The following is a 12,238-nucleotide window of genomic DNA, read 5'->3' as shown; positions in this document are numbered from 1 at the left end:
ATGCCACCAGGGTTTCTGGGGACAGAATAGTGATATGTTAATATGTATTTATATAGGACTTTGTAGTCTTTAAATACATGTATATACCTTATCTTCTTAATCTTTACACCGTGAGAATATTCAGGTACTATTAGTCCCAGTTCAGATTTTTAGCGAGATTAACTAAATTGCTCTAAGTGTCAGAGTCAGAACTGGACCACAGGTCTTATCTCCATTGCTGGATTGGTGTGACGAACTTGCCCAAGTGAGCAAGATTAGCTGATCAGCTAGGTAGTGTTCCTTATTGTATTCTAGACCTTAGGACTCTTGCTCCAGAAAAGAGAGCCTTCTCCTCAGTCTGTGGATATTCTCTAGGGCAAAATATGATCATGTCACTCCGGCTAAAATGCTTTATTGGCCCATCCATCATTGACTAGATCAGAGTTTCAGAACATGCCCTAAGAGTGCTGGATCTCTAGAGCATTGCTGTAGTCACATAAGTGTGGGAGGGACTTCTGACCAATTCGCTCCTTAGATTTACAGTGGCACCAAGCTCTCTTCCCCTGCTTGCCCCACCGACTCAGGGACATAGCCAGTGCACTCTGCTCATACTCTGTTCAAGGACCCCTTGGGTCAGGTTACTGCTTATTTGCCTACTTGTTTGCTCTGGCTGCCTGCTGGTCCCCCATGCGCGGCCCATACCAGCTGCCCTGGCACTCTCAGAATACCACCCCCCCCCCCCCCAGCCACCAGGAAACTGTTTAAAACTATAGTTGAATCTTGTTAGACCCATGGGCCCAGGCTCCTTCAGAATACCATTGAATATTAATTTACCAAGCCCCTGTTTGCCTCACTCACTGCTTGGAGTCTGTTTCCTGTATTCTTATTCTTGAATTCTCTGACCCAGCCAATGTCCAGGCCTCCTCTCTCCCAAACCCTTACCCTGTGCCCTCTGTCTGCTCCATGGCCAGCAAACTCCATTATATACTTAGCCTCTGTCTTCTCTGATACGTGGCAGTGCAAGGATGTTGTGGACTCGTTGGTACTCAGGTGGGGACTTTTCATTCTTGCCCTCCATATCTTTAGGTCAGGGTGTCTAGTGGGTGTCCTCCTTCTTCCCTGTGAGCTTTCTGGATGTTATTTCCTATTGGTCTGTATAACCCATATCTCTATGGTACCTGTCATCTTCTGCTTCATTTTTGGCTTCTCCTTCTTGTGATCATTGACCACCTCCGTGTTCCTCTTTCTTCACTGAAAAATTTGGCAGATGGCCTGCAGCCTTCTTCTCCACCCCAACTCCCATCATCATACTTGGAACACCAGTACAACTGACTCAGCCATTTCTTCATCAGTCAATCTCCAGCGACCTTCTTTTCCATTCCACTCCTGCTCACTGCTATGGTGGGCTTAACCCCGCAGCTGTACCACCACCTTTGAAACCTCTGATTCAAACATCTCATTCCCTGACTGCCATCCCCTGCCCCTCTAGCGAGGAGCCCTGGTGGCACAGTGGTTAAAGCACTTGGCTGCCAACCAAAAGGTCAGTGGTTCGAACCCACCAGCTACTCCACAGGAGAAAGATGTGGCCGTCTGCTTCTGTAAAGACTTACAGCCTTTGAAACCATATGGGGCAGTTCTACTCTGTCGCTGTGAATTGGAATCAACTCGATGGCTGTGGGTTACCCCTCTAGCTCACTTGCTTAAGTACAGTTGTAACTGGTCTTTTTCCTCACCAGGACTACTGCCAATTCCTTCTTCCTATCAGCCTCTTCCTGTCTCTCACTTTTCCTTAAGAGGCTTAAAATTCTGTTTTCCACATTATGTTTACTCTCTTTCTATCAACCTCCACTCCCTTGTCCATCTTTCAGTGCTCATGCGTACCTAGAAAACCCCAACTCTTCTTTTTTAATAATTTATTTTTGTTGTTGAAAATGATGCACAGCAGAACGTATACCAATTCAACAATTTCTACGTGTACAGTTCAGTGGCATTGATTACATTATTCAAGTTCTGCAGTTGTTTTCACCCTCCTTTTCTGAATGTTCCTCCTCCATTAACATAAACTTACTGTCCCGTGTGCCTCTTAACTAACCTTTGAAGTTGTTGTTATTTGTTTGATCCCGTGTAGATAGTTCATTGGAAGAGTGCAGTGCTCCAAAGCAGACATTCTTACTAAGTAAGCTAAACTTTAGTTGCGGAAACCCCAAGTCTTTTTTTTTTTTTTTAATTTTTATTGTACTTCAGGTGAAGGTTTTCAGAACAAACTGGTTTCTTGTTAAACAGCATACATGTTGTTTTATGATGTTGGTTAACCACCCCATGACAAGTCAACATTCTTCCTTTTCAACCTTAGGTTCCCTGTTACCAGCTTTTCTGTCCCCTCCTGCCTTCTAGTCCTTGCCCCAGGGCTGGTGTGCCCCTTTAGTCTCGGAAACCCCAACTCTTTTTTTTTTTTAATTTTTGCCCCTCTCCCACCCTCACTCCCTCCCCCACTCATAACCACGAAAGAATCTTTTCTCAGTTTAAACTGTTTCTCAAGTTCTTATAATAGTGGTCTTATATAATATTTGTCCTTTTGGAGCTGACTGATTTCACCCAGCATAATGCCTTCCAGGCTCCTCCATGTTATGAAATGTTTCGCAGATTCCTCACTGTTCTTTATCGATGTGTAGTATTCCATTGTGTGAATATACCATAATTTATTTATCCATTCATCTGTTGATGGGCACCTTGGTTGCTTCCATCTTTTTGCTATTGTAAACAGCACTGTAGTGAACATGGGTGTGCATATATCTGTTCATGTACAGGCTCTTATTTCTCTAGGATATATTCCAAGGAGTGGAATTGCTGGATCGTATGGTAGTTCTATTTCTAGTTTTTTAAGGAAGCGCCAAATCGATTTCCAAAGTGGTTGTACCATTTTACATTCCCACCAGCAGTGTATAAGTGTTCCAATCTCTCCACAGCCTCTCCAACATTTATTATTTTGTGTTTTTTGGATTAATGGCAGCCTTGTTGGAGTGAGATGAAATCTCATTGTAGTTTTGATCTGCATTTCTTTAATGGCTAATGACCGTGAACATTTCCTCATATATCTGTTAGCTACTTGAGTGTCTTCTTTAGTGAAGTGTCTATTCATACCTTTTGCCTATTTTTTAACTAGGTTATTTGTCTTTTTGTAGTTGAGTTTTTGCAGTATCGTGTAGATTTCAGAGATCAGGCGCTGATCAGAAATGTCATAGCTAAAAACTTTTTCCCAGTCTATAGGTAGTCTTTTTTACTCTTTTGGTGAAGTCTTTGGATGAGCACAGGTGTTTGATTTTTAGGAGCTCCCAGTTATCTAGTTTTTTTTCTACATTCTTAATAATGTTTTGTATACTGTTTATGCCATGTATTACGGCTCCTAACGTTGTCCCTATTTTTTCTGCCATGATCTTTATGGTTTTAGATTTTATATTTGGGTCTTTGATCCATTTTGAGTTAGTTTTTGTGCATGGAGTGAGGTATGGGTCTTGTTTCATTTTTTTTGCAGATGGATATCCAGTTATGCCAGCACCATTTGTTAAAAAGACTGTCTTTTCCTATTTAACTGTTTTGGGGCCTTTGTCAAATATCATCTGCTCATATGTGGATGGATTTATGTCTGGATTCTCAATTCTGTTCCATTGGTCCATGCATCTGTTGCTGTACCAGTACCAGGTTGTTTTAACTACTGTGGCAGTATAATAGGTTCTAAAATCAGGTAAAGTAAGGCCTCCCACTTTGTTCTTCTTTTTCAGTAATACCTTATTTATCTGGGGCCTCTTTCCCTTCCATATGAAATTGGTGATTTGTTTCTCCACCTCATTAAAGAATGTCATTGGGATTTGGATTGGAATTGCATTAAATGTATAGATCGCTTTTGGTAGAATAGACATTTTTATAATGTTAAGTCTTCCTATCCACAAGCAAGGTATGTTTTTCCACTTATGTAAGTCTCTCTTGGTTTCTTACAGAAGTATACTGTAGTTTTCTTTGTATAAGTCTTTTACATCTCTGGTAAAATTCATTCCTAAGTATTTTATCTTCTTTGGGGGCTACAGTAAATGGCATTGATTTGGTGATTTCCTCTTCAATGTTCTTTTTGTTGGTGTAGAGGAATCCAGCTGATTTTTGTATGTTTATCTTGTATCCCGATACTCTGCTGAACTCCTCTTATTAGTTTCAGTAGTTTTCTGGAGGATTCCTTAGGGTTTTCTGTGTATAAGATCATGTCATCTGCATATAGAGATACTTTTACGTCTTCCTTGCCAATCTGGATGCCCTTTATTTCTTTATCTAGCCAAAGTGCTCTGGCTAGGACCTCCAGCACAATATTGAATAAGAGCCGTGATAAAGGGTATCTCTGTCTGGTTCCTGATCTCAATGGGAATGTTTTCAGGCTCTCTCCATTTAGGGTGATGTTGGCTGTTGGCTTTGTATAAATGCCCTTTGTTATGTTGAGAAATTCGGAAAACCCCAACTCTTGATGAATCCACCTTCATGTCTGCAGTGGAGCAGATGAAACACATCTGAGCATGGAGTGAGAATGTCTGGATTTGAACAGCCAGTTTATACTTGTAACATTGTGACCTTGAGCAAGTAACCTAATTACTCTAGACCCTAGCTTCCTTATCTGTAACTTGAGGATAGTAGTACCTACTGTTGACAGACTCCTTGTTCTACCTCCACATCAGAGTAGACATGGTTAAGGAGGATGCAGGAAGAGCAACAGGCTAAATCAATAGCTTCCATCATAAACCAGCACATACAGGGCACCAGAGAAGTCTCTGCCTGTACATCTTCCCAGTCCTTGGGTTTCCTTCCAGGCAACCACGCCGGGGAGTACAACAGAAGAAATAACAAGGATGTGCTACTGCATCACTTATTACCTATACTCTCTTAACCAGAATCTGCTGAGAATCACCATGCCTGCTGTGCACAGAAATTCTGTGAAGTAGGCTCAAGGTTTTTAAAACATAATTTGTGTTCTTTGGTTTATTTGGTGACTTCACCTTTTTTTTACAGTGAAAACTCCCAAGGTGGAGCTAGCTAGACCACCTGTGGCTCAACTTTTTTGGTTTTTACTTTTTACTTCATGATTTTTCTCTTTGTGACACCGTAAGCTTGGGAGGGAGCTCTGTAGCTGGAGAGAGTAAGAGTGAGAGAGATGTAGTTTCTGCCTCAGTGAAACACTTTGGTCTAACTCAGCTGGGTCTAACTTTTAAGCTTACAAAACTGTAAACATTCTGGAGGTTCGCTTTTCCTATTTTGATTCTTTTTCCAGAGGGAGTCTCTGGGTGGTACAAATGGCTTACGCTCTTGGCTGCTAACCAACAGGTTGGAGGTTTGAGTCCACTGAAAGATGCTTTGGAAGAAAGGCCTGGTGATCTGTTTCTAAAAAATTAGCCATTGAAAACCCTGTGGAGCACTGTTATACTCTGACACACATGCAATCGCCGTGAGTTGAAATAAACTGGATGGCATTTGATCTCCACCCCACCCAGCAAGGTCTAGATGACCTATACACAATTACCTTTTGTCACTCTCATTGTTCGTTTACTGTTTCCTTTCCTTTCCCCAGTACAGTAGAATTTCTCTTCGGAATTATTTTCTGACGGATGCTTTCATTCAATACCTGCACTGTATGATTATTAGGATTAAATGTAACATTTAATTTAACAACTATTTATTGACTGCCTACTACATGTCAGGTGCTGTGTTAGGCAATGGGATACAGTGTTGAATAAAATAGAACAAAACCCTTAACCTTCTTGAAGCTGACACTCCAGCGGAGATGTACGTATGTAGGTATGACACTAGCCACTTACCATTTAGCCAGCATCACTTCTCTTTTGCTCATTAAAGAACTGCCTGGCACATGGTGAACCATCAGTAAATGTTTAGGATCATCATCGTTACCTTCATCATTAGGGCCTCCCCTTGCCCTGAAATCGTCTGAGGCCCTCAAATTAGCCTGCTCTCCCATGTTATTTGTTTACTAACATATTTCTAATATTCGTCCAGTGCCTGCCACATAACAGGTACTCAATAAATATTTATTCAGTGAGTAAGTAAATAAAGGAGGCCTGTTTAACTGAGTTTACCTCAGTGTTTCTCATGGAGTCTCCTGGAGTTCCTCGTAGAAGAATACGTCTGTACATCCTGGGTGAGAAACACAGACAGTACAATGAAGTCCCAACCGTGGCCTCCCAGGCTGTGTACTATCTGGCCCCTGCCCTCCTCTCCAGCCCAGCTGACGTCTTCCTGTTCTTCAGCCATCACACACTGTGATTACTGTGGCACACCAGGCTGTTTTCCCTTTGCTGTTTCATTGAACTTTTTGTTTCCTCTGCCTGGAATGTCTTTTTTTCTTCATGCTTTTATGAGAATCTCCTCTTCATCTTTTAAGTTGTAACCTAAGCATCTCTTTTTAACTCCCCTCCCCCACTGTGAGTTCGATTTTTTTCTTTGTGCCTCTAGTTGTTTCTGTGAGTGACTGTCTTCCTTACTAGACGGTGAGCATCTTAAGAAAAATATTTTCTTGGTTTTGAATCATTAAGGCTTAACACAGTGTCTGGCTCATAGGAAGAGTTTAATGTTTGTTGAAAATGAATGTTTTTTTGGTGGTAAACACTTGGGGTTACGTGCCTCTGCTTTTGTGGGTAATCTCTTATGTGGACGTTTTAGATCTGTCACGCCTTGGTTCTGGCTCCTGAGCTTGAATAGAAAACAATCTTAGGACTAGGTGGGTTTAGCATTTATCCCCTTTTGTTCCTAGAGCTTTGGGAGTTCCTGTTGTGTTCTGCCTTGTCTCTGTAGAAATGTATACTTTGAAGTTCCCACCAACACACACAAATACTCTCTTTCTTTTCGAAGGTTTGCCCTGAGGTATTTCAAGGACACTTCCCCAGTTTTTCAGAGACTCTTCCTAGAGAGTTCAGACGCTAATCCAGTCCGCTATGGGCGCCGGCGGATGAAGCTCCGGGACCTAATGGAAGCGGCCTACAAGTTTCTGCAGCAAGAGCAGTCTGTATTCCGGGAGCTCTGGGACTGGAGTGTGTGTGTCCCTCTCCTCAGAAGCCATGACACCTTGGTCCGCTGGTGAGTATCTTTGGGGCATGTCCTGTGCACCTTGCATGGGGATGGCACACGGGGTGTGGAGAGAAAGAAAACTATTTTATTTTTGTTCTTGTCCCTTTTGGGTTCTTACTCCCTTTCTTTAAGCATGTGTCACATGAAAGGGCACGAAATGGTACGAAACGTGAAGTAGACATCCCAGGGTTAGTTCTACCGGAATGGAATTCTCCCTTTTTCATTTTCAGTTAATTCATCGTGCCTGATGTATATTTTCTGCTCTTAATCGTATGTGATAGTAATTCTTTAAGATTTCAGTTTTTAGTGTTCAGTTGACTCGTAAATTTTCTTTATTCCTTAGAGTCAACTGCAGATCAGTTGAATTTCCATGCTTTTTTTTTTCTCCTTCAGGTACACAGCCAATTGTCTTGCTTTGGTCACCTGTATGAATGAAGAGCACAAGTTATCATTCCTTAAGAAGATTTTCAGTAGTGAGGAATTAATTCATTTCAGGTTGAGGTAAGAAGGCTCCTTCCTGGAGAACTTGATGTGACTTTCCTGGTCATTAAAGTAACTGATGAGATCCTGATTTTCCCCAGGTTACTAGAAGAGGCCCAGCTGCAGGACTTGGAGAAGGCCTTGGTTTTGGCCAATCCAGAATCCTCCCTTTGGCGTAAGGAGAAGGAGCTGCAGTACTTACAGGGACACCTTGTTTCAGCAGACCTGTCCTCTAGGGTGACTGCTGTCTGTGGTGTGTTGCTGCCTGGGCAGCCGCTGGCCCCTGGGGAGCAGGTATGTTGACATAAGTTGAGTGCGTGGCACCCCCCCGCCCCCGCCACCTCCCTTGTCCCCTGCTAAACAGTGAGTGTGCTCTTTCCCTTGGCTTGGCTCTGTGTACTAGGTGTCAGCCAAATCGAAGTTGCTTAATTACTACATTTTTGGAAGCGTTGAGGGAGGGATTAAGAGAAATTTACCAAGTGCCCTCCTCCCTGGTGTCCCTTTGTCCCTCTTTAATATTAAATTAGCAACAGTAATGGTGCCTGTGTGATGCCTTTAACTTTAGCAAAGTTCTTCCACCTGTTTTCTTGTTTGCATGCTACGACAGATATGCAAACCTGGGTAACATATATATTTTTTTTTTTAAATAACTTTTATTAAGCTTCAAGTGAACGTTTACAAATCCAATCAGTCTGTCACATATAAGTTTACATACATCTCACTCCCTACTCCCACTTGCTCTCCCCGTCTTGAGTCAGCCCTTTCAGTCTCTCCTTTCTTGACAATTTTGCGGGCTTCCCTCTCTCTCTATCCTCCCATTCCCCCTCCAGACAAGAGTTGCCAACACAATCTCAAGTGTCCACCTGATATAATTAGCTCACTCTTCATCAGCGTCTCTCTCCCACCGCTGACCAGTCCCTTTCATGTCTGATGAGTTGTCTTCGGGGATGGTTCCTGTCCTGTGCCAACAGAAGGTCTGGGGAGCATGGCCGCCGGGATTCCTCTAGTCTCAGTCAGACCATCAAGTTTGGTCTTTTTATGAGAATTTGGGGTCTGTATCCCACTGATCTCCTGCTCCCTCAGGGGTCCTCTGCTGTGCTCCCTGTCAGGGCAGTCATCGATTGTGGCCGGGCACCAACTAGTTCTTCTGGTCTCAGGATGATGTAGGTCTCTGGTTCATGTGGCCCTTTCTGTCTCTTGGGCTCTTAGTTGTCGTGTGGCCTTGGTGTTCTTCATTTTCCTTTGCTCCAGGCGGGTTGAGACCAATTGATGCATCTTAGATGGCTGCTTGTTAGCATTTAAGACCCCAGACGCCACATTTCAAAGTGGGATGCAGAATGATTTCATAATAGAATTATTTTGCCAATTGACTTAGAAGTCCCCGCAAACCATGTTCCCCAGACCCCCGTGCTTCCTCCGCTGACCTTTGAAGCATTCATTTTATCCCGGAAACTTCTCTGCTTTTGGTCCAGTCCAATTGAGCTGACCTTCCATGTATTGAGTGTTGTCTTTCCCTTCACCTAAAGCAGTTCTTATCTACTGATTAATCAATAAAAAAACCCTCTCCCACCCTCCCTCCCTCCCCCCCTCGTAACCACAAAAGTATGTGTTCTTCTCAGGTTTACTATTTCTCAAGATCTTATAATAGTGGTCTTATACAATATTTGTCGTTTTGCCTCTGACTAATTTCGCTCAGCATAATGCCTTCCAGGTTCCTCCATGTTATGAAATGTTTCAGAGATTCGTCACTGTTCTTTATCGATGCGTAGTATTCCATTGTGTGAATATACCACAATTTATTTACCCATTCATCCGTTGATGGACACCTTGGTTGCTTCCAACTTTTTGCTATTGTAAACAGAGCTGCAATAAACATGGGTGTGCATATATCTGTTTGTATGAAGGCTCTTGTATCTCTAGGGTATATTCCCAGGAGTGGGATTTCTGGGTTGTATGGTAGTTCTATTTCTAACTGTTTAAGATAACGCCAGATAGATTTCCAAAGTGGTTGTACCATTTTACATTCCCACCAGCAGTGTATGAGAGTTCCAATCTCTCCGCAGCCTCTCCAACATTTATTATTTTGTGTTTTTTGGATTAATGCCAGCCTTGCTGGTGTGAGATGGAATCTCATCGTAGTTTTAATTTGCATTTCTCTTAATTTGCATTTCTCTAATGGCTAGTGATCGAGAGCATTTTCTCATGTATCTGTTGGCTGCCTGAATATCTTCCTTAGTGAAATGTGTGTTCATATCCTTTGCCCACTTCTTGATTCGGTTGTTTGTCTTTTTGTGGTTGAGTTTTGACAGAATCATGTAGATTTTAGAGATCAGGCGCTGGTCGGAGATGTCATAGCTGATAATTCTTTCCCAATCTGTAGGTGGTCTTTTTAGTCTTTTGGAGAAGTCTTTAGATGAGCATAGGTGTTTGATTTTTAGGAGCTCCCAGTTATCTGGTTTCTCTTCATCATTTTTGGTAATGTTTTGTATTCTGTTTATGCCTTGTATTAGGGCTCCTAGGGTTCTCCCATTTTTTTCTTCCATGATCTTTATCGTTTTAGTCTTTATGTTTAGGTCTTTGATCCACTTGGAGTTAGTTTTTGTGCATGGTGTGAGGTATGGGTCCTGTTCCATTTTTTTGCAAATGGATATCCAGTTATGCCAGCACCATTTGTTAAAAAGGCTTTCTTTTCCCCAATTAATTGACACTGGTCCTTTGTCAAATATCAGCTGCTCATACGTGGATGGATCTATGTCTGGGTTCTCAATTCTGTTCCATTGGTCTATGTGCCTGTTGTTGTACCAGTACCAGGCTGTTTTGACTACTGTGGCTGTGTAATAGGTTCTGAAGTCAGGTAAAGTGAGGCCTCCCACTTTCTTCTTCTTTTTTAGTAGTGCTTTGCTTATCCGGGGCTTCTTTCCCTTCCATATGAAATTGGTGATTTGTTTCTCCATCCCCTTAAAATATGACATTGGAATTTGGATCGGAAGTGCGTTAAATGTATAGATGGCTTTTGGTAGAATAGACATTTTTACTATGTTAAGTCTTCCTATCCATGAGCAAGGAATGTTTTTCCACTTAAGTATGTCCTTTTGAATTTCTTGTAGTAGAGCTTTGTAGTTTTCTTTGTATAGGTCTTTTACATCCTTGGTAAGATTTATTCCTAAGTATCTTATCTTCTTGGGGGCTACTGTGAATGGTATTGATTTGATTATTTCCTCTTCGGTGTTCTTTTTGTTGATGTAGAGGAATCCAAGTGATTTTTGTATGTTTATTTTATAACCTGAGACTCTTCTATTAGTTTCAGTAGTTTTCTGGAGGATTCCTTAGGGTTTTCTGTGTATATAATCATGTCATCTGCAAATAGTGATAACTTTACTTCTTCCTTGCCAATCCGGATACCTTTTATTTCTTTGTCTAGCCTAATTGCCCTGGCTAAGACTTCCAACACGATGTTGAATAAGAGCGGTGATAAAGGGCATCCTTGTCTGGTTCCCGTTCTCAAGGGAAATGCTTTCAGGTTCTCTCCATTTAGAGTGATATTGGCTGTTGGCTTTGCATAGATGCCCTTTATTATGTTGAGGAATTTTCCTTCAATTCCTATTTTGGTAAGAGTTTTTATCATAAATGGGTGTTGGACTTTGTCAAATGCCTTTTCTGCATCAATTGATAAGATCATGTGGTTTTTGTCTTTTGTTTTATTTATGTGATGGATTACATTAATGGTTTTTCTGATATTAAAGCAGCCTTGCATACCTGGTATAAATCCCACTTGATCAGGGTGAATTATTTTTTTGATGTGTTGTTGGATTCCATTGGCTAGAATTTTGTTGCGGATTTTTGCATCAATGTTCATGAGGGATATAGGTCTATAATTTTCTTTTTTTGTAATGTCTTTACCTGGTTTTGGTATCAGGGAGATGGTGGCTTCATAGAATGAGTTGGGTAGTATTCCGTCATTTTCTATCTGGGTAACATATTTTGTGATCCCATATTTATGTGAAACAGTCAGAATGATTTGCCAAGAGACCCTTGAGCTGCTCTTTGGCAAACATAGGGCTGGGCCCAGGGATGTTCACTTCTAGCAGCCATTTTCTCTCAGAATATTCTCTTTGCCCATTGTGTTGGAGACCAGTATCTTCATCTCTGTTGTATGAAATGAACGCCTTCCCAAGGATGTGGCTTCAGATTACAGTTGGAAAAGCTTATAGATCATAAATCTGGAACTATTGGGAGCCAGTCTGGTTTTCTCCAGCCATCTTCAGTCGGTTGTTACTTTGTCTGATGGTCAGATCCACTTAGTTTTTTTCTTGGAACAAGTACTGGCTCATTCCTTGAGCAGTTTGTTTGTCTCTGTGGTAGAATTAAAAAATATATATATATATATATATACACACACACATATGTATATGGAGCCCTGGTGACACAGTGGTTAAGAGCTTGGCTGCTAACTGAAAGATTGGCAGTTCGAATCCACCAGCTGCCCTTTGGAAACCTTATGGAGCAGTTTTGCTCTCTCCTGTAGGGTAACTATGAGTTGGAATCAATTTGACGGTAATGAGTTTTTATATATATGTGTGTGTCTATATATATATATATATATATATATATATATATATAAAAGTGTATATAATATGTATGGAAGTATAATACACAGTTAGTAACA

At 41.5% G+C, this 12,238-nt stretch overlaps 1 protein-coding gene across 1 annotated transcript in view; it reads left to right on the top strand.

Moving 5' to 3' along the window:
• MDN1 (midasin AAA ATPase 1) overlaps window positions 1-12,238 on the top strand; it is a 184,470-nt gene that overhangs the window by 31,345 nt on the left and 140,887 nt on the right. The window contains exons 3-5 of the mRNA XM_049897303.1: window positions 6,877-7,101; window positions 7,486-7,593; window positions 7,674-7,866. Of these exons, the coding sequence (XP_049753260.1) occupies window positions 6,877-7,101; window positions 7,486-7,593; window positions 7,674-7,866 (526 nt within the window). The remainder of the gene's footprint in view (window positions 1-6,876; window positions 7,102-7,485; window positions 7,594-7,673; window positions 7,867-12,238) is intronic.

The sequence above is a fragment of the Elephas maximus genome, chromosome 1, assembly GCF_024166365.1.
Source record: "Elephas maximus indicus isolate mEleMax1 chromosome 1, mEleMax1 primary haplotype, whole genome shotgun sequence".
Classification (NCBI taxonomy): Eukaryota; Metazoa; Chordata; class Mammalia; order Proboscidea; family Elephantidae; genus Elephas; species Elephas maximus.
Note: the sequence above shows the minus strand (reverse complement) of the source record. Positions and strands in the feature narration are given on the sequence as shown.